This window comes from Lissotriton vulgaris, chromosome 4_1 (genome assembly GCF_964263255.1).
Source record: "Lissotriton vulgaris chromosome 4_1, aLisVul1.2, whole genome shotgun sequence".
NCBI lineage: Eukaryota > Metazoa > Chordata > Amphibia > Caudata > Salamandridae > Lissotriton > Lissotriton vulgaris.
In genome coordinates, this window is record NC_141691.1 from 33,571,730 (window position 1) to 33,593,462 (window position 21,733).

Consider the following 21,733-nt stretch of genomic DNA (forward strand, 5'->3'; position numbering starts at 1 on the left):
AAAGTGAGCAAGGGACTCACGTCTGAGCATACCCTGCCAACTTAGGACAAACAAAGCAATACAAAAGGGAATGATGAACGGAGCATTTGAGCAAATCAAACATTCACCCCCAGTCAACTGATCTGGGTTTAATCCATCACAAATATTTAGCTCACTCCGCCACCCCAGTTCAGACATGGCCATATGCAAATCAGTCTGACCCTGTGCCTCATGGGAACAGTCCAGCCCAAACTGCCAAGCCATGTCTTCCCAGGACCGGAAACAAGCATCCTGGGACTGGTTTCAGATTCATAATCCTCATCAGCCAAGCTATCTTGAATCAAGTGGCAAAGTGAGCAAGGGACTCACGTCTGAGCATACCCTGCCAACTTAGGGCGAACATAGCAATACAATACATGTATGTGTACATACATGGGGGAAAGGTACCTGGTATAAATGAAGTAGATTTTCCTAATATGATGGTTGGGATGGAGTTGGTCCCTACCCTGAAAATACTTCAAAGGACCAAGTGAAAGGGAAACAAACTGGCCCAAATCTAGTTTAGGAATAAGCAAGGACTGCCCCTACACAAAGACTGACACTGGTTATAAGAACCCCTCATTAGAACCCTCCTCGGCCTTTAGAAAGTGTCAGAAGAAGCACTGGAGAAGAAAGACTGGACCTGCTTGCTCTGAACCCAGCATCCCAAGAAGTGAATCCAAGTGTAAATTGACTGACTTCCTGTGTGATCTACGGGTATACAATATGCTTCCAGAGGCCTGCCTGCAACTGTCCAATTGGCCAGAACTAGCTGGACCTGCCTGAGCCTTGCTTACATCTTCTGTACCCTTGACTAGCATCATTGCGAACTATCCCATGCCAAAAACTCAAGCACAGGTGAAAATCACAACCATAAGTGTTCTTCTTGCATCAGCAGCAATCACTGTGTTTTCAACACTGAAGTGCTCTTCATGCCACACAACGACTGAACATGTATTGCGGCATGAGAAGCTCCAGTTATGAGCTAACCGTTGCAACAACAATGATTTCCCTGCAGCCCCTTTTCCCATTTAATTGGGAATCCAAGGTAAACAATAGTCCTCTCTTAGATTTGAGGGCAATAATCGTAGCTGAGTATGAATGCTGGAACCTTCGAAATGCAGCAGTTCAATGTTGTAAGAATACTGAAGTATGCTCATGTGGTCTTGTGACCCTAGTAGCTTGGGTCAATGCCTAAAGTTAGTCATAAACCCATGAGTGGTGGTGTGGTCTTTTTGTCAATGTTTTCACCACTCTTTGAATGTTGTCATTTTAGGTGTTATATTTTACTCCACCGTCACACTAGAACTACGACGCACCATCAACACCACCTTTGAAACCGGCACCTTCCCCAAAGACTGGAAATGCACAGAAGTCAGGCCCCTACTCAAGGAGCCCTCCGCAGATCACACGGACCTCAAGAACTACTGACCCTTCTGCCTCCTCCCCTTCATGGCAAAGGTCAGCAAAAGACTGCCAACGTCTAACTAATGAAATTTATCAAAGATAACTCTATCCTCAGCCCCTCCCAATTTTGATTCCACTGCAAACACAGCACTGAGACTGCTCTACTTGCTGCTACAGATAACATCCTCCTCCTCCTCGACCAAGGACACACCACAGTACTAATCCTACTCGGCCGCTCTACAGCCTTCAACAACATCTCCAACCACACACTCGCAGACAGACTCCATGATGCCAGCACACATGGATCTTACACCCTTCCGCTCCAAACCCACAGGGATTAACTGTGGAGTACCCCGAGGATTGTCGCTCAGCCCTACGCTCTTCAAAATCTACATGGCCCCCCTAGCTGCCATCTTAGACATCACAGAGTCAGCATAGTATCCTACTCTGACAACACCCAACGTATCCTCTCCCTTACTAAGGATGCAAACAGCACCAGACTCAACTTCCAGAAAGAAATGAAGGATGTTACATCCTTAATGAGCAGCAGCTGACTGAAGCTCAACTCAGAGAACACAGAGGTCCTAGGATCCTCCCCCGCTGCACGGCACACCACCTGGTGGCCCACTGCCCTTGCCAGCCCCCACAGACCATGCCTGTATCCTCAGCTTCATACTTATCTCCTCTCTCTCCATGACCCAACAGGTCAACGCCGTTGCCTCCACCTGTTTTAACAGCCTCCAAATCCTTCAGTAGACATTCAAATGGAACCCTGTGAAAACAAGGAAGACCGTCACTCACACACTCATAACCAGCATACTGGACTATAGAAATGCCCTCTACACCGGGATCAACAGGTCTCTGTTCCACAAACTCCAGATCATACAGAACACTGCAGCCAGACTCGTCCTCGGCATCCCTCAACACAAACACATCACCCAACACCTGAGAAATCTCCACTGGCTCTTCTTTGAGAAGAGAGTAACTTTCAAGATACTCACCCACACCTTTGAGTGTCTCTACAACACCAAACCCCAGTATCTCAACAATAGAATTCCTTCCATATACCCATGAGAAATCTCTGTTCCAATGACCTTGCCGAACATTCCCCTATATTACGAAAAAGACCTGAAATGAGCTGCTGATCAACATCAGACACGCCCCCACCCTGCACAGCTTCACAAAGCCCCTCAAGACCTGACCAGAGCTGCTCCCCCCAGCACCTTGAGACCCTGACAGGTGAGCAGCATGCTTTAAAATTCCCTGATTCATTTACTCAATTTTTCTAAATTGATTTGGGGTTTTTCTTGTCTTATCTTTTCACGTATTACTGTTTGAGTGCTACAGAAATACCTTAGGCATTGATGCTTTTGTGTCAAGCTACCAGACCAATAAGTACAGGTTTATTTAGTGGCTTTTGTAAGGTCACTTTGGCAAGGATTGTGTTTATAACTAAATAACACAAATTTATTAAAATGTACAGAACCATCTTCAAGACAATCGAGCTTTGCATCACCTGCAAAAATTACCCTCTAGGACCTTATTCCTTGGGCAATTATAAAGCCAATAACTTCTTTAATGAAAAACGAGGATGATACAACACAATGCTTCCATTCCTATGCCTCCCATCCCTTTAAACTCACTAAAGGGGTGTTTAATTATCCTCTAATTTAAATGTCCTTGAAAAGAGAAATAGTTCCCTTGGATCCCTTCATATATATGGTATTGTCCTAAATGACTCATACCAAATCTAGATTTTAAAACCAACTGGCCCTATAAGACTTGTGGCTAATTTTCTCATCCCTTTATCAGCTCCTATTTGGATCTAATTTTTCTGTGTGATAGCTTTAAAAGGGCCATAAAGTCACAAATCCATATTTTTACCTATATTTACTTTTACAGAAACCATAAGGTGAGATCTCAGTGGTTTTATCAATGAAAAATAGTACTTAGTTTTACCAGATGTGCTTATGTGCTATAGTCTCCCAACACATTGGCGTGTCATTGGAGAGATAGGGTTGGGTGATTTTAGACTGCCAGGTTTTATATTTCACTCTAAGCTCAGATTGTGTATGGAGTGGCGCTAAAATATTTGTGTTGGTGTGATTTACATGTCATGCTTTTCAAACTTGACAGTCCAAACCTCAGAGCTTCTATTTCTTTTATCACTGGATGTTTCAACATATTTGATGGACAGGCATGTCGTAAGACACGAGAATGTTCGGATGCTTCCAAATGCTAGATGTCTAACCCAGTGATGAAGCATTCCACCAACCAATGAGAAGAGAGTCATGAGATGATAATCCACTAAAGATCCTGTTACCACAAGGGGAGTATTTGTTGTATGTTCACTATAAATTAATGAGGAAGACAACAATGTAAAACATCCTCTCACTTTCCCACTGGTGTTTAACGTTCATTAAACAGTCTGAAGACATGAAGGTACCAGTGCATAAACAGGTACAAGTCAGAGTGAGGAACTAAATCAACACTTTTAAAATCATGATCTGAAATTCAATTAGTATGGAATTAAAGATTTTCTACAAAAGAGGTAAACAAGTGATGTGACTAAAAAGAATCCAGGGTAGCTTAGCAAGCTTTTTGTTTATTTGTGATTCTGTGTTCCTGAGTAAGTGATCATGAACGCCCAAGAATAAAGCACAGAAGATGTCTCCTTCTATTACACTTCTAATCGGGGTGTCAAAACCTTCATTTCATAAACCCCCCTTTTATCGTGTTTGCTCCTCTCTATGAGAACTCATATTCTTTATAGGAGTTATGAAAAGAGAAGCTGGATAGGAAAACTAAGTACAACTGTGTTAATACACAGCAACATACTTACCCTGTGGCCTGAAGCTCACAAATCATCTTCATAGCGTGACTATAATCCATGCTATCAGGTTCATTCTTCACCCATTTCTGCATCTCTTGGATGGATCTGTCATCAGCGCAGGCAAAGGTGATCTCGTTGAAATGGTCACAAAGTGGGAGAGTGTAATAGGCGAAGGGCCCAAGGCAAAGTCCAATGATGGAGTCTCCTTTAACATCACCTGTTTACAAACACATTCACACTGGAGTGAAATATGAATCTATAACATGTACATGTTGCTTTCTCATCAGCAAACTAGAATGAATAAACATGTTCAGTATGCTCATCATTTTCATTTATAAGTTACATATTGTGGTGTTCTTGCATCACATGAATCTGTCAAATCCCCTCTGAGGCTCTGCTTCGACCCTCATTACCAACCCAGATGTAACTACAGTGTCTAATTTGGGACTCGGCTTCAGTATCTGGTTGGTAAAGTAAGTTGGAAGGTTATCTCTTTCTGTCCTATATTTCAGAGGTGTTATTCAGTGGGGGTGAGTGTGTTTTGGTTCTTTTGTCAAAAGACCCTGCACCTCTTGTAGACTATGAAATGTTCTGCTGTCTGTTTTTGCCTTGGATACATTTACACCTAGGGCTACACGAGTTCCAGTTCAAGTGGTTAGGATTCAAACATCTAAATGATTCTTGCATCTACCCCTCACAGTGCCTGCCCCAATGTCAGGTAACTTGGCCATATTTGTTACAGGGTAGTGTCACTTTTGGACCAAACAAATGGTGCATGGCTGACATAATCATTAAGTGCAATTTCTCAAAGCACGCAATCCAACCTTGCATGACTCTGAGTGGCATCATAAAGCTGGAGTAACATAAAGCAGCACACATTGCAGTATTGTGTTACTCTGACCTAGGGAAGCACTCCGTAGGTGGTATGTGGGTGTTCCCATACAACACCCATGGATTGTGGCCATATTTACCGTAAGTGGTGGACCTGGGAAAGGGTGAAAACTGCTACAAATCCCCTGGGGTGGCACAACAAGGAAACTATCTTCAATATTCCTTGGTTTTTCCATTTCTAAATGTGTGCCGCATTCTGAGGAAAATACCTCAGGAGTTTGTTTTTGTGCAGGAAGGTGCTAACAATGCAGGCACCAATGGTCTGTGTTAGCGCTAGGCAGCACATTGTCCACCAGTACTAGAAAAAGTTTACAATGTGTTATATAATGTTAAATACAGTGCACTGCCCTATTGGTGTTAAGTACTGCAGCACTAGCGGGTGAGTAGTGCGCTTTACAAATTTTTCTGATTGATTGATTGGTCTTTTGAAAGAAATACATATACCTGGAGTAACGGACAATGCAAACTAGAGCTATCGTATCATTGCCAGTTCGGATAGTGGAGGCAAAGTATAATTGTTTTATATTCATGTAATTCCTTTGTTCCTTTTAAAACCTCAAGAGAGTTACATTCCTCACAAGCCAAGCTTAATACGTGAATATTTTTCCTTTAAGAGGTTCTTTAAAAATCTACGAAGAACATTCCGCTTGCATTTATAAACCATTGATGTTGAACTATCGATACGCACCAACCGCAAACACCGTAGCATTTGCCTTCTGTGAGAAGTCTTGCCAACAATACAGATTGTGTGCATGTACTAGGTTGCAAGCACCTGAGAGTTTGTTTGTCTTGAAGAAGGCGCTAGTCGCTGAAACGCGCGTCGACAACATATTTTTTAATTTACTCAGGAACTGATAGTATGTTTTTATGAAATTGTGATTGTTGTGTATTATTGACTCCATTGTATTTGATTTTACTGTCCATATGTTTGCATGTCTGTACATGCTCTTCATTTAAAAAAAAAAGAATAATTGTAATTGTAGTTTATTATGAATTTTGCTTAATTAAAATAAACTGTCTTTACTACGGAAGTGGGTTGTGGTGTCCTATTACTATTACGTGGGCAAGGTTTGTTTGTTACTGCCTGGGTTGATACCTACAAAGGGATTGATTGATTGATACATGCTGCTCTGCATAACATATCGGCAAATATGCTCCTTACTTTCTCTGTGGCTATATCCTGTGATCAGCACATCCTTGTTCCTCAGTACTGACTCCCGCTCAATGGAGATAACAGGCAGCTCTCCCCAGGCTGTCCCCATTCACCAGCTGTCTATGAATTCCTTCTCAGATATTGTGCAGCTTTCCACCAGAAGGTTTGCCTGGCTGCACAACAAGCTCAATCCCAACAATAACTGCCTGACTCGTGGCTTGTACTCAGTGCCAGACCTGTTTGAAAACATCTGCTTGTGAATTGACCAGGAGCAAATGATATTGATTGGTTATTTTCCCGGTTCACATAAATACTTTCATCTCCTGTCATGTTCTTCTGCTGTAGTGTAGGCATTCTTTTTGTGCAACCGACTGCCATCCACTGACAGTGACAGTGACAGAGGTTAGACTGAGTAACCCTGTATCTAATAGGGCAGAACATTAGGGCTCTGTTTAAACTAGATATGTATTTGACTTTTATTTAGCAGGTGCCATGAAGAATTGTTATAGTAGGTCCCAATTTGTGTGCTTATCTATTACTTTTATGATATTAATTGTACCTGTGCAGTATTATATAGCGTGAAACAAATTCCACAGGTCATCAATGCACTTAAATAGGAATTACATATGCAGTAGCAACAGTGTAGACAACATGAGGAGCATAGCGATACAAATCATATCAATGTGAATTGCATTGGTGTCAGATACAATAGAATTAGTGATGTCAAGAAGGAAAACAAAGTCATTAACATTCTATAGAAGAAAATTAGAGGCAAGAAAAATGTTAGTTCTCTGAAGTGAATTTAGTTGAACCATTCCAGCCTGCCAGTGTCTAATTAGTTTCAATTATCTATTATAAAGGAAGATGATGTTATGAGAAGAATTGTAAGTGTTCTAAATGGCTCACAAGATGGATTGGTCCTTATAGAAGATGCAACAGAGATGCATGTTTTGTAAGCACTCCTCAAGATAGTTTGCTTTAGGGTTGTGCTTTTCTTAATGTTGGAGTATCAGTGGTAGAAGGTCTGTTCAAGAGTGTGCTGAGTATTCATGTGGCCCTGTGAATTATAAAGGCTCTAGGCCTTAATCAAAATTGAACCTTTTAGCCCCAGTGACTAGGTGAGCTGCAAAGTGAGGCTGGCATCAAAGGTGCTTGGTGCGTTCTGGGAATACCAGTTGAAAGTGTTCTGCCAGGGTCTTATTTAGCAAGGAAAGGAGTGTGTGTTATTGGTTTGAAAATTTGAGGCTTGATCTCTTTGAAGAGTCTGATTCGATGCTGGACACCTTAGATAATGTGTTAGTGTGGGTGAGTAGATTAAAGTTTTCAACAATCATAAAATGGTTCACTGAATCAAATGCTGAGGATAGGTATTTGATGCAGGGAGCATTATCCACTACATGTAGCATCACTGTCTCTGTGCTTCGACTAGATCTAAGTCCGGACTGATGGTCATGGAGGAGGATGATTCCATTTATGTGGTTGCCTATCTGTCTTCCAACTTAACTTGCAAATCGGGTAAACGTTGTTAAGTTTGAAGTCAGGATCTGTTCTTTTGTTTTAATTTTAAGGAAATGAGTGACTAGGTCCTTCTTCAGGCAGTTGATCACTATCCCACAGAAGAGGGATGAGTATTTTATGCAAGTGAAGTAAAGGATGAGGAATAAGGGATAAAGATCTTTTCTTGAAAGTCGTGAATGCAATGGGGTGAGGACAATGAGAGGCTATACTGATAGAGAATGTTGTTGCAATGGCAGATTGAGTTATCAGCTCAAGGGAGGTGCAGCATCCCAAGATTTGCAGGATTGTTTTTCTTCTAGAAAAAATAGTTATCATTGAGCCAATGCCTGTGAAACCTTGATTTAGGGTTGTGATCCCCCTTTTATTTCGGCCCCCACTTGACGAATCCCCCCCAAACTTTCAGGGAAGGAGCGGAGCGGAGCGGGCCATTTTCTTGGAGAAATTCACAAAGATACGTCCCCCGGTGCCAAAGTTATTCCCAATAGAATGTTGCGGATTTCCTATAGAAAGTAGATCCTAACTATAACTACCTACTGGCGACCGCCAGTAGGTAATATATATATATATATATTCCAAAGTTTCATAAAATGCTTCTGAATATATCAATTTAGTATTTGTCAGCATGGTTTTTGTCCCTGTTTTATCCAACAGTTTATAATAAAATGTTTCTGCATTACTTGTGTTAAACCCTGAGAAGTATTGGAATTTCTCATAGAATAACCTGCTAAAAATTAACCCTGACAAGACTGAGATACTACTGATTCCATCCACTACCTCACCTTGGTGTGATCTTTATTGGCCCACAGAGTTAGGCCCTGCTCCAAAACAAAGCCCATTTGTAAAGAGCTTGGGGATCAAGCTGGATGATGATCTGTCAATGGCCCCTCAGATCTCTGCGGTTGTGGGAAGTTGCACAAACATCATTCGGCAACTGCGGAAGTTAATTCCTGTCCTCTCACAATCCATGATGCGATCAATAGTAGCGGCCACCATCATCTCCAGAATTGATTACGGTAATGCCCTTTACCTTGGCTTACCTAAAACTCTGACCAGTAGACTTCAGGTCATAATGAATGACGCTGCCCGGTTGATCTTCAGGCTACCGAGGAGATCTAAAGCCACTCCCCTACTACAAAGCTTGCACTGGCTCCCCATTAAAGAAAGAGTGGAATTTAAGAACTTATGCACGGCCCATAGGGCAATCTATGGCAAGGCCCCAGCCTACATCAAAGATCGTCTCCAGATTTATTGCTCTATGAGAACACTTCGATCTTCAGACTCCCAATTACTGGTCTGTCCTCGCTACAGGTTAGTGACTAAGGGAGGGAGAGCCTTTTCAGTGTTAGTTCCTCAGGTATGGAACAGGCTGCCGGAGGTGCTGCGCCGGGAAGGGAATCTATTACGATTCAGGAAGAGCCTAAAAACATTTCTGTTCAGCAAAAGCATGAGCACAGTATAATCTAGCTATGACCTCAGCTTCCATCTTGCTAAGGTATTGTCTGTTACCATCTTTCCAGGTGCTTAGAGACCTGCAGGTGATTAGGCGCGATATAAAACCTCACTAACAATAACAATAACAATAACAATAGAATGTTTTTGAACTGCTTTTAGTTGGAGTAGCACAATGTTCCCATTGGTTATATTTAAAAACATTTCTAGGTTGAGCAGATTTATGTAAATAGTGGTCTGCATAATGAGTAAAACGGTACATCTGTTCATAATTAGATGAACCTTGCAAATAATCATGTTCTGTAAATTTTGCTGATAAAACTAAATCCGACATCTTATCATTTATACTTTTAAAGTCCCAATCATCAGAGAATGTACTTAGTTTTACAAAGTCACTTAATGAAACCTTAAACTGATGAGGATATTTCAAGAGCTCGACCGGGCCATATATTTTGTAGTCTGTCTTGTCCCAAACTACCCCGCCGGGTATTGGAATGGCTGTGACATTTACTGATGATAGTTCTCTTTTCTCGATGTGAGATGATTTGTGAGGCTTCAGAACTAAGTTGATGTTCTGACTTGCTGTGTCCATTGAACTGTATTTTCCCTCAATGAATTTTCCCAAACAAAGTACCATGATGAGCCAAAGCAGGAGGAAAAATACACCTAGCCCAATCCAAAATTCTAACCATGGAGAAATAAGATAGGTTTCTTTGAGTTGATGAAAGAGTTCTGTTGCTTTTTCTTTAAAAGTCTTTGTTTCTGGCGTCACTTCAGGGTCGCTTTGATCTTCAGAGAAGTTATCGAAATTGATGAAGTAGCCAGATGCAGTTCTGTCCATTGTTGGAATTGTTTTTCCCATTTGGCTTTCATTAGCATAGTCTGATGCCACATCATTGTAGACTGGTGTTTCATGACGAACTGTTTCAATTTGGGTTTCAAGAGGCACAAGTTCCATGGCATTTCTGCATAGTCCTTTTTTATTAACTGCAGGTTTATCAAAGGTGATTATTCTTTCAGTTTGAACCTCTTGGATACTAGCAAATCTGGGTAGCCTGTTACTTCTTGGGAGTCCACTGGGCCTGCTATTGATTATAGGCCACATGATTGTGGTTTTACCAGGTTGATTGATACAACTCGGTTCTCCTTTTTACCAGCAAGGGGCGGTAGTACTACTGATCTTGTTACGTTGATTGCTAAGACAGGTACTGCTTTTCAGTAAGAAGGCCCACATTCCTTCTTCACCGCTATTTTTTCTCTGACCAGATCCCCAATCTTTGGAATCCAGACAGGTCTTGCTGGGACAGGTGGTGTGTCTTCAGTGGTGGTTGGCTGTTGCTTTAACTTTATGTTGCTCAGGGCTTTTCTTGTTTCATTTAAATCTTGTAAAACAGCCAAATGATCTTTGATGTCAAAGTCATTATTCTTATTTTCTCCCACTGAAGCAAGACTAAGTCCTGAACATACATTCTAGTTCCGAACAATAGTTCATACGGGCTGAAACCTTTTTGAGAATTTCTTGGCAAGTTGTTAAGACTACGTTGGACACTTGTTAAATGCTGAACCCACCCATCACCCGGACCTAATACCTTTGCTGTTATAGATTGCTTTATGTCTCGGTTTTTTCTTTCCACTACCCCGATGGAAGGGACAAGAGAATCGCAATCCAATGCCCATACTGGTCATGGCCTCCTTATAAGCTCGAGAACTAAAAGCAGGACCCTGGTCAGAATGAGCCGATAAAGACTCGCAAATCTTTTATAACTGTTCTGGCTTCAGCCGAGCGCTGGGGCCACATTTTTAAGTGAATGTAGTCTTGAACAATTAATAGGACGCTGGATTTCATGTGTAGATAGCCCTATGCTACCTTCAGAAATGTCCATGGCATTACTCCGCTTGACTCGTTACTGCGGTCTCTTTACAAATTTATAATGGTGCAGGCTCATCCCCGGCCACCAGTATTCTGATTGTAATTGAGTCAGAGATTCCTTCATCTGTTTGTGCCTTGGACCTTCACCCATGTGTGCGTCAGCTATTAATAAGACTCTACGCTTCATGTTTGGACTCAACCTATCCCCCACTCCAGGGATTCGAGCAAAAGGAACGGAGTTTGCATCAATTATGTATGTATAATTGAGTTTATAGTTCACAGGTAGTGCTGCACAGTTGCCTTTTGAAGAAGTTTTTACCGCCAGCATCGTTTCCCCGTCTATGTATTTTTCTGAATGCTTTTTTGTGGCTATGGAAGCCGGTTTAGTTGCTTACGTTGTGGCTTTATTAGCCAATGAATTCCCTGCAACGTGAACGCCATCACGTTGATGACTCAGAGTGTGTATCACGTGAGTCTTTTGTAGTTCTTTCTGTAAAAGAACTACTTGTTTCCAAAGCATTTTATGCTTGATTGTGGCACCTGTGTCATCTTTGTAATCATTTTGAACCCAGTTCTGCAAATCATTATTGTAAGAATTGACGCAAAAATGAGAATTGAACACGATTAGTGTCGGGAATTCACATTCGGCATTTTCAAGCGCCATCTTTAAAGATCTGATTTCAGCTCGTTGAGCCAAACATTTTCTCAGTGATTCAGTTTTTGTTATTTTCGGTCTGAATTTACCGCAGAGCCAGCGACCTTTAACAATCGCGCAGGCTGCATCGTAGGATTTATCCTCTAAATTTTTATGCTGTACAAATCTGTCTGTATAGATTATACAAGAGTACTGTTGGAGAGGGAGAATTTCGATTGGCAGAGGATATTCTTTTTCATATTTTAAATCATTCAGTTTTTTGATGTTCGGGACAAAATATTTTGTCACGTCTTATGCAGCAAGAGAGTTTTCTCACTGTATCCATTTTGGATCTAGTGCCACTGTTTTTAGATTTACTGGGCTGAATAGCGCCTCGAAGGCAAATTCTGCTGTGAAAACAGTTATTCTTTTGCCTTGGGCTAGGGCTCGTTCTCTTGCTACAGCAGTTTGAACTGCCTTTACAGTATTTTCTGTGAGACTAAATGTTTTTTCTGCTTGTGTGTACAAATGTGATTTGTAAGCTATTGGTACCATTTCTCCCTCATTAGAGGTCAGGTACGTGAATCTGCATCTTCCTGGGATGACCCGGATTACAAGGTTGCGTGTATCGTCACGTGTTTCTAATTTAGTTTTAGCTAACATGTCTGTTTGCAGTGATCTCAAAATGTCTGTGTGTTTTTGAGTCCGTTTGATTGGTTTAAAATCAGGTGTAATTAATTTGTAGAGTGGTTTAATCCTCTCTGCATAGTTTAGAATGTAAGTTCTTCCGAAATTCAGGAAGCCTAAAATCGATTGTAAGTTCTTCAGCGTTTTCGGTGCTTGGAGTACAGCGCATTTCTCTAAGAAGTTGTCCACTAGGCACTTTCCTTCACTTGATTATTCGTATCCTAAAAATAGGACTGTTAGATGGGCAATTTGTGACTTTTTAAAGTTGAATTTGTAACCCTCTGCTGCGAACCCTAGTATTATGGTGTTCACTCTTTCCAAGTGAGTATCCAAGTCGTCGTCTGTGAGATAGATGTCATCGACATAAGATAATGCCTCATCATCATATATTTGTAGTAACTCTGTTACTCTGTCTGAGAATAGTCCTGGGCTGTTCTTGAATCCCTGTGGGAGCCTACAGAAATGTTTCTGTGACCCCAATATTGAGAAAGCGGTCAAGTACCTGCTTTCTGGTGCAATATTTTGACAAAAGAACCCATTAGATATGTCTAATGTTGTTTTGTATTTTTTGCGAACTATGTTATTCATTAGTGCCGCACAGTGCGAATTTTGTACCGCAAATGTTTTGCAACATGAGTTAAGGTGTCTGTAGTCCAAGACTAGACGACACAAATCGTCCGGTTTGGAGACAGGAAACAAAGGATTGTTCATTTGAGAGGTGCATGTTTCAATTACCCCTTGGTATTCAAGTTGATCTAAAATCTCCCTGACCTGTTTCTTAGCTTCTTGCTTAATTGGGTACTGCCTTTGTGCAGTTGGTTGACATTTTAACTGGATTATGTGTGGAGGAGAGTCCTCATCCCATCCTACATGGTTCTTATATAATGCTGGTGCCTGGGCTACTGCCTATTTCCTTGCATATATATATTTAGTGTGAATTGGAATGTGATTTGACAAGGCAGGCATAATCATTTCTTCGCCACGAGGGCACTCGCTGACAAACTTTGGGGGCCAATCTTTTTCGGCTAACAGGATGTCATAGCCTTTTGATAGGTTATCCCAAATAGACCCCTTATTTTCCTAGTCTTGTCTCCCTCTATACGCAGTGTTTTTTCGTATATCTTATGAGGTTCGCTAACTCTGGTATCTGCAATTTCTACTTGAATGTATTCATTCGTGTCCACTGTCTCCAGATGACTCATCAGGATCTTGCGAGCTATGCTGATTTCTGCTGAACTGTCTAGCATTGTCTGTGCCCACTCTCCGTTTTTCAGCTGTGTCCTCAGTATTCTCGGCATGTTCGATTACTCTAATACTGGCTACCTTCTTTCTTGGAAATTGTAATTTTTTACTTTGAGCAGGTTCCTTGTCTTTAGACTTGGTGTGCTCTTCCCTTGGATCTGACCGTCCTCTTCTTTCCGATTTCTGCGAAAAAGATCGAGAGGGACGTGTATTAATACTTTGATATCTATCATGCTTTTTCAAGTTATCCCTATTTCTAAGGTTATATCTTTTCTCAGAGTGCTCCCTCTGGGGAGACTGGTGTTCTCGATTCGGAGTTCTTTCCCTCCGCCGAGGAGACCTTCCTCTGGACTGGAAAACTTTTTCTTTGGGAGTGGATTGTTTATTTCCATCCCAGCTCTTTTTAGGAGTGTTTAGATTATTTTTAATAAATAATTTTTCAGGATTTTCGAGTAGTTGGGGTTTTACAGGTTTCCCACCCAAACTATCTCTACCTAATTCTTCATAGCATTTTTCTATTATTCTAGCAAGCTCAATTGGTTGATCTGTTATATGTGTTTCTTTCAATTTCTGGCGGATCACCACAGATGGTGCTTCTCCCTTTATGTTGGCTAGTAATATAGCTGAGACCTGCTTGAAGTCTTTCAGTAATTTCATACCAAGAGTTAAAGCAGGTTCTGGACCGTATTCATTCTGAATTTGTTTTAGCACATCTGGTATTACCGCCGTAGACGGAACACCATCTGTTTTTGTGTAAATGGAAGCAAAGACTGTACCCCAAATGTCACAGTCCTTCACATGTGGTGCGACCCCCATTGGAAGGCAGATAGTCAGAATTCTGTGTTTCTCAATAGGGGTAGTATTCGGGAATACTGCCTCTATTTGAGTAATTTTCTGTGCTAACCAGAAAGGAATTTGTTCCCGTTTTGTGGGAGTTTTTCCAAGACATGATTGTATGTTCTGTGGTGTAATTTTATTTGTTTTCCCCTGATGAGGGGTTACCTGTGGAATTTAAACAGTTGTTTGGACTGTTGTAGTCCGCATTACATATTGGACTAACTGTGAATTTTAATTAATAATTTTAGCTGTGCTAAAAGTTCTTCTTTTGACATTTTTTCAATGTCTGGGTGTGGTGTGTAGCTGGCTAGAACCGGCCACGTTGCTCCTGGTCTACCTAGTGGACCGAGCCTGGTAATGTGATCATTATATTTTAGGGCGCCTTTAAACCAGAGCAGGTGCTCTTGGTATTTTAATGGGATTTCAATCTCCTGGAAAGGAGCGTACTCTTCCGGTGGTTCCTCTATTTTGTAATAGTGGAACTCGTGTGTCGTAGCGTTTGCCGCTGGAAAGTTTATCCAAGAATAGAATACCTCTGTCTGCCGATATTCCTGTGGCTCTATCACTAAAATGACTGTACCACCTCGTTATCTATAAGTTTTATAGTTATAGTTTTTCTTATGTTGACCGGAATGAGGATAGCATTCTGGTCAGTCTGTAGGAGACTCGTGTCGTCCTCCATTAGTTGATTTGCTAATATGGCAGCATCCCTTTCTTCATCACTCATTTTACTGTCAGAACGGTTTCTTGTTGCAGATCAGGTTTCAAGGAAACAAAGATTAGGTGCACAATATTTTGGAACACTGTATCCTTCAACGTTGACTAAACCAGAAACTCTACATAGGAATCACTTCCTACTAAGTTCTGGCGGATTTTAACCTTTCACCCACTCCAGACGTCTATTGGAGTATTTACGGGAAACGGGTCTGTGTGAAAAAGCACGACTGAGTTACTCTAACGTCTTGCGTCAGTTTTATCGCCTTACCAAACGTTGGGCGCCATGTAGTGTAGTTCCTACTTTCCCTATAGGCCCTGCGCATTGGAATAACATAAGCAGCAGTGTAGATGTAGGACTGCGGTCTTCTAGGTCTCTACTGACTATGTTAGACTTAATTTAGGTTTGCGCCAGCTAGCTCAGAGGTCACTGGAAACTTTTTGGACTGACTCGGAAGTGATCAGCTTCCCTGGCTCAGACAAGAAGGGATTCAGCTTCCGACAACCGCATAAACATGACAACTTTGCTCCTCAGAATAAGAGTTAATCTCTAGAGTTGTGTGAAACAATAGACAGCTATTTCACTCAGTCAGTTGTGCAGTTTTAATTTCACCAGGGTGAAGAGAATAGAGAGACGGGCGTTTTCAATAAAATATATTATTTATTGAGCAGTCTTCTTTCTCATGCAAGAGAAATGAATTGCCACAATTGCAAGACTTGTTATTATGAAAAGTGCGTACAGTAAAAGGAGTATTACGAAATAATACTGTAAAAGCATTGATATGGTTTCTTAGCCATAAGATAGTTAAAATGAATAAAATATGTACATTCATATATACATTGGCTAACTACCTCAACTGGTGCTTCTAACTACGCCTACCCCGGTGTACCTGACCTAAGCCTAATACATGGAAGGGAGTAAGTAAGTAGCAGTTTAAGTTAAGTTGGTTTTGCCAAGAGTTTGATTCAAGAATTCTCTCTAAGGGTTTAGTCAGCACCGTACCTCTGGAATAGAATGTAGGAGGTCTGGTATCTCCTTCTTAGGACACGATATCCCAGTCACCCGCAAGGGTAGGCTGGAAACGCCAGAGCTGGATTTTCTCGGCAGGAGAAAAGACAGCGTCTTTCTCAGCGTCAAGGAGGGGGGGCAGCGTCCGTGGGATTCTCGCATCTGCTGGTCTTTCTGCAAGGGGACAGCTATTCTGCTCCTGTATTCACCACCACCGTGTGTTTGTTTAAGGCAACGTTGGTATATTTATACCTGAAAGGTTCCGAGTTTGACGTAAGTTTTTGGACATAAGACGTCAATAAAGATGTCACTAAGAACTGGTCGTTCTTACAGTGCTCGCAGGAGTTACTAATCAAAACAAAGCAAGCGGGGCTTTCCCAGGTTGCTGGGGGTTTGGTATGTCGAAAGAACTCGGTGTGCTATCTAGGAATCTAAGGAAGTGGCTTCTGCTGTGTCATGGGCTGCAGAGGCGAGTTACAGAAATATGGCTCTGATTCTTATGCCAATATAGGGATATGTATTGATAATAGCCGTATAGGGGCATGAGGTCACAATATTGATTGGGGTCCTAGATAAAACACATCAATGTTATTAGATAATAGTATTTATATAGTATTTTTTGTACGCCAAAATAGGTGAAAACTTTAGTTTTGTATTATATATTACGAAAAGTGATAACATTAACTGTTTAAATTTTTATACAAGGAGCAAGAACATAAAGGAAAAATTATGGAAAGAGAACAGCCTCATACTCAGGAGATTTTGGATATAATTTTGAGTATAATTGAAGAACTAATCGTATCTGTCACAGGCAATGAGAGTGAAGAAGGGGAAAAAAGTGCTGCAGACATCAATTGTGATTTTGAAGACGAAAGCTGTGATGCAGATTTTGTCGATGTTTTAAATGATGTTGAAATTTTAGAACACATTAAATCAGAACCTGCTGACAAGGAAATTGATTTGTGTGACATATCTGATGAAGTTGTACGGGAATGTCTGTTAAATTATAAGATGTTAGAAGAATAAATTTATGGTTGAAAAATATTAAAGGTTTGAGCAGTATCTACTAATGTATTTATTGTACTAAAAGCAAAGCAGTTTTAGATTCACTGCATTAAGTTTAAAGTTATAGACTCATGCATTAAAATAAGCCTTAGGGCATATACTGTTTCAAAATCCTTATAGACAATGTATGTAGTCTTCTATGTACTTGAAAATTTTTGTTTTATACATTCAATTCACTAGTTTGTATCGTTACACTTCCAGTAAACACTCTGTCACTGTTGTTTTAGTTTTGTAGTGACTCATTCATTGGTATGTAGTAATCCTATCACTACATTAAAACACTAATGGGCACATATACAATAACTGGCATATCCCCATGAATATGTCAGTTATTGTGCTCCGTGACACCATCAACATCGATGCGCCGTATTTACAATGCGGTGTACCATGGGATAAAAATGGCACATATATGTAATGTATCTGTGCTGTAAAGGTGGTGCATTGTTTGAGTTACGTTGGAAGTGCAACGTATCTCCAGCAATGGTCTGGGGGCCCTATTCTCAGACTGCTGTGTCAATCTTTAAACCTGCTTCAAGGTTGTGCAGGGTTTTGACACAGCTTGAGCCCAAAAGTGACAAAGTGACATTTTGTAGATTGTAATCAGCCACATTTTAGGAGGTGTTTCTGCGCAGGAACGCCCCCCCCCCCCCCCACGCCATGTAGGAATGTGTCCTTCTGGTACAGGGATTTACAATGTGACGTACGTCCCCGATATGTCACATTCTAAATAGTGCATCTTCTGTGCCTCCGCCTCGGTTGAGGCTAATTACAACACCTATCATAACTATATTGTGGGTGCGCTGGATCAAATAATCCCGATAAAAAAATCAGAATAAGAAATAAAATCTCAGCACCATGGTATAATGATGAATGGAGACATCTGCGCCTGCTGTGCAAAAAGGCGGAAAGGAAATGGAGTAAGGGCTACTCGTAGGGGGACAGGCTTGAGCTGACGGCAGCACAGATTGCGTATAAACAACGGATCCGAGACTGTAAGGCCCTTTTCTATGCCAACTCTAGACTTATCAGCTCCAACATGTCTGAGCAATAAAGTGGTAGCCTCCCAGGAATTATGTAATGATATTGCCTGCATTTCCTGGATAAAATGGGAAAGATTGTTAGCTCACTCAGGATGCATAACGCTGACACCCAGCCCCACATCTCACCGGAGATGGAGGGGGTCCCGGGCCAGCTACACACCCTTGACAGCTTTCAGGCTCTCTCTGACTCCGCCTTTAAAGAGGTGGCGCAAAGTATATCCTCTGGATCTCCCTATGACCCTTTGCCACAGAAAATATGGAAAACCTACGGCCACGCAACTCTCCCCTGGCTTAGACAGATATGCAATCATTCATTGGAAAAAGGCACCTTCCCGGGGGAATGGAAGCAGGCGGTGGTGACAAAACCCTCCTTGGACCCCACAAACCCAGTCAATTTTCTCCCAATCTCGCTGCTCCCTTTTCCTAATAAAATCCTGGAGAGGGCTGTAAGCAGGTCCTTGTCAAACTTTTTTGAGGAACACCACTTGTCGGACAAGGATCAGTTCAGGTTTCAGCCGGATCACGGGACGGAGTCTGCCCTCTCGACTATGCTGGACAACCTACGAATGCGGGCCGACAACGGGAATGGTGCAATATTGGTAGTTCATGATATGTCAGCTGCGTTCGATACGGTAAGCCACCCAATCCTCTTACAGAGATTGGAAAGGATGTGGGTTATGGGTAAAGCCTTGCAATGGCTTTGTTCCTATCTGACAGAAAGAAAACAGACAGTCTCCATGGCACCTTTTACCCAAGGGATGCCCCGGGGTTCTGCTATTAGCCCTATTCTCTTTAATGCTTATCTGCAGCCACTGTTTTATATCATCAAATCGTTCGGGGTTGACTTGGTCAACTATGCGGAAGATATGCAGTTGGCATTCTCCCTGGAAGGAGAACGGGCAGTGTCCTTGGAGCACTTCCAAGAATGTATGCGCCAGACCGCGGATTGGCTGCGGAGGAACTCTTTGCAGTTCAATGGCGGAAAAACTGAGGTGCTCTACTGCTCTCCTGCAAGGCCGTCGAATACTCCCCATCTTACCCAGAGATTTGCGCGCTCTGGTAGTAAGCAGCACAGTGTTGAGCAGACTGGACTATTGTATTTCCCTATATTTAGGAGCCCCTCAGTACATCTTTCAGGGGCAGCAAAGAGTCCAGTCCGCAGCGGCAAAACTGGTGCTGAGTCTGCGACGTGATTCATCCTCCACCTCCGCATTGAGGCAGCTTTATTAGCTACCAATCAGGGAAAGGGTTCTTCTCAAGTCAATCTGCCAGGTGTTTAGAGCCTCACATGAGATGGGCCCAGTCCCATTACAGGAAAGATTCTCCTGGTACCTCCCTCAGAGACAGCTCCAGTCATCAGCTACCGGTTTGCTGGCAGTTGGGAAATTTAAATGTTCTCGGATGGGGGGAGGGCTTTCAGTGTGGTAGGGGCACAGTTATGGAACAAGCTGCCACAAATGTTCAGACAGAGTGCTTCACTAACTTAATTTAGGAAAAGCCTGAAAACGTGGCTATTCCCAAAACTCTGATCCACGTTCCATCCATTCTCTTCACCATTCAGCTGACCAAGTGTTTGATATCTGAAGCGCCAGGATACCCGCAGGGTCGCAGTAGTGCTATACAAGCATAGATACAATACAATACAATCTTTTGCACCATTGCTTCATCAGAAAGGTGAAGCAACGGTGGTGTAAAATATGCCTCTAACTAACACTTACAAATTCACTGAGGCAGTTTCACTAGCACTGCATTCTTTTTGAATTTTTTACTTTTGGTATTATTTTAGATAAAAAATATGAAATGTAATTTTAAAAATAAAATAAATATAAGTATTTATAATAAAAATGTAGGAAATCACTATAAAAACAAAGAAATATAATAATTAGTATATTTCAGAATTATCATTTACAAAACATTTGAAATTCAATGAAAATACCATAGGTTTCACACACATTATAGTTACGAATTAGCATTTAAAAAACCTTAGAAATTCACTGAAAAAAACATAGGTTTCACGCACATTATAGTTAGGAATTAGCATTTAAAAAACCTTCGAAATTCAATGAAAAAACATAGATTTCACCCATGTTATAGTGCTGGACATTTCTCTCATACTAAACCATTGAAATTCAACCGTTATAGTTAGTTCAGCTAACTATAACTTGCGTGCCCGCAATGCACTGCTGATGATGTCACATATTACATCACTCATCACATGATCATGTTATTAACCAGTTAGCTGTGTCTATTGAGTTAAATCTCAAACTATTAGCACAAATCATTCAGCCATTTTGAATAAACTTGCATTGTGCAAACATTTGTACTCCTGAGACCTGACAAAAGTAAGCTGATACACTTTTCTCAAGATCTCATGCAAAGTTGCTTAAAAGTATAAAAGGAAATTACACATAAACTACTTCTAAGGTAATTTACCTTTTAGAATAGCCTTTAGTGTTAATAAAAATGCATTTTGAATTCTTCAGCAATTAAAAAAATCAATTTCTAAACAACCTTCTTATATTTCTGTGCACCAAACACCTGAATTCCATAGATGATCTCCTCATGCAGGCTGTATTCAGTTTTTTAGTTGTTAGGGAAAAGGTTATGAAACACAGAGGAGCGGGGAAGAACGCGCATTTATGTAGCTTGAGACTTCATGGATTCTGTTTTAAACACCTGGTCCATCGGTGACCTGGCCAGATCTCCCAGCTGACAGATGTGACTTATATTGCATCCTTATATTGGTGTGGAAGTATTTATTGTATTTACTATTTCATTGTAGTCGCCACAGCACAAGGTCTTAAAAAAGAGACATTCTTATCATTATTAAAGATTTTGTTTCTTAATATTATTATTTTTGCATAACATTTATACTCAATCTCCACTGCAAATGATTTGAGCTCATTGTTTATGTTTGACAGGAAATAAAAAAATAAGTACGTTTATGACTAGTACATACCCGACGAGGAGCATTTGAGGAATTTTGAAAAAACCAGCATAATGGTGTCATCAAAAAAGTCAGAATCTCGGATGAAATATGTCTCCAGGACCTTTCTTGGATTAAAATACTTCTCAAAGAGTTCTTTCATGTTCATAGTAGAAGCCCTTTCTCTGGTGAAGCCTTTACCAACCTTGAACCTGTGCTACTCGCTTCTCTGCTATATAGCTTGAAATCTAACTTTTAAATTATCTTCAAATAGAGAGAACTCTTCTTGCATGTGCAACCTATTTTAGTCCCAACACAATTTACTTTTTACCCTCAGGAACAATGATCCTCAACCAACATAACATTGTTTCTTGTGGCTGTTTGTGAGCTTTTACTGTTTGCACTTTGAGGCACAAAGCAACTCTGTGCACAACATGAAT

The 21,733-nt window shown here is 41.1% G+C and overlaps 1 protein-coding gene across 1 annotated transcript in view; it reads right to left on the bottom strand.

Annotated features, from left to right (window-relative positions):
* LOC147718286 (indolethylamine N-methyltransferase-like) overlaps window positions 1-21,524 on the bottom strand; it is a 101,713-nt gene extending 80,189 nt beyond the window's left edge. The window contains exons 1-2 of the mRNA XM_086966679.1: window positions 21,327-21,524; window positions 4,268-4,475 (exon numbers count right to left, since the gene is read on the bottom strand). Coding sequence (XP_086822805.1) covers window positions 4,268-4,475; window positions 21,327-21,462 — 344 coding nt within the window. The 5' untranslated portion in view covers window positions 21,463-21,524. The remainder of the gene's footprint in view (window positions 1-4,267; window positions 4,476-21,326) is intronic.
* Between the last annotated feature and the right edge of the window lie 209 nt (window positions 21,525-21,733).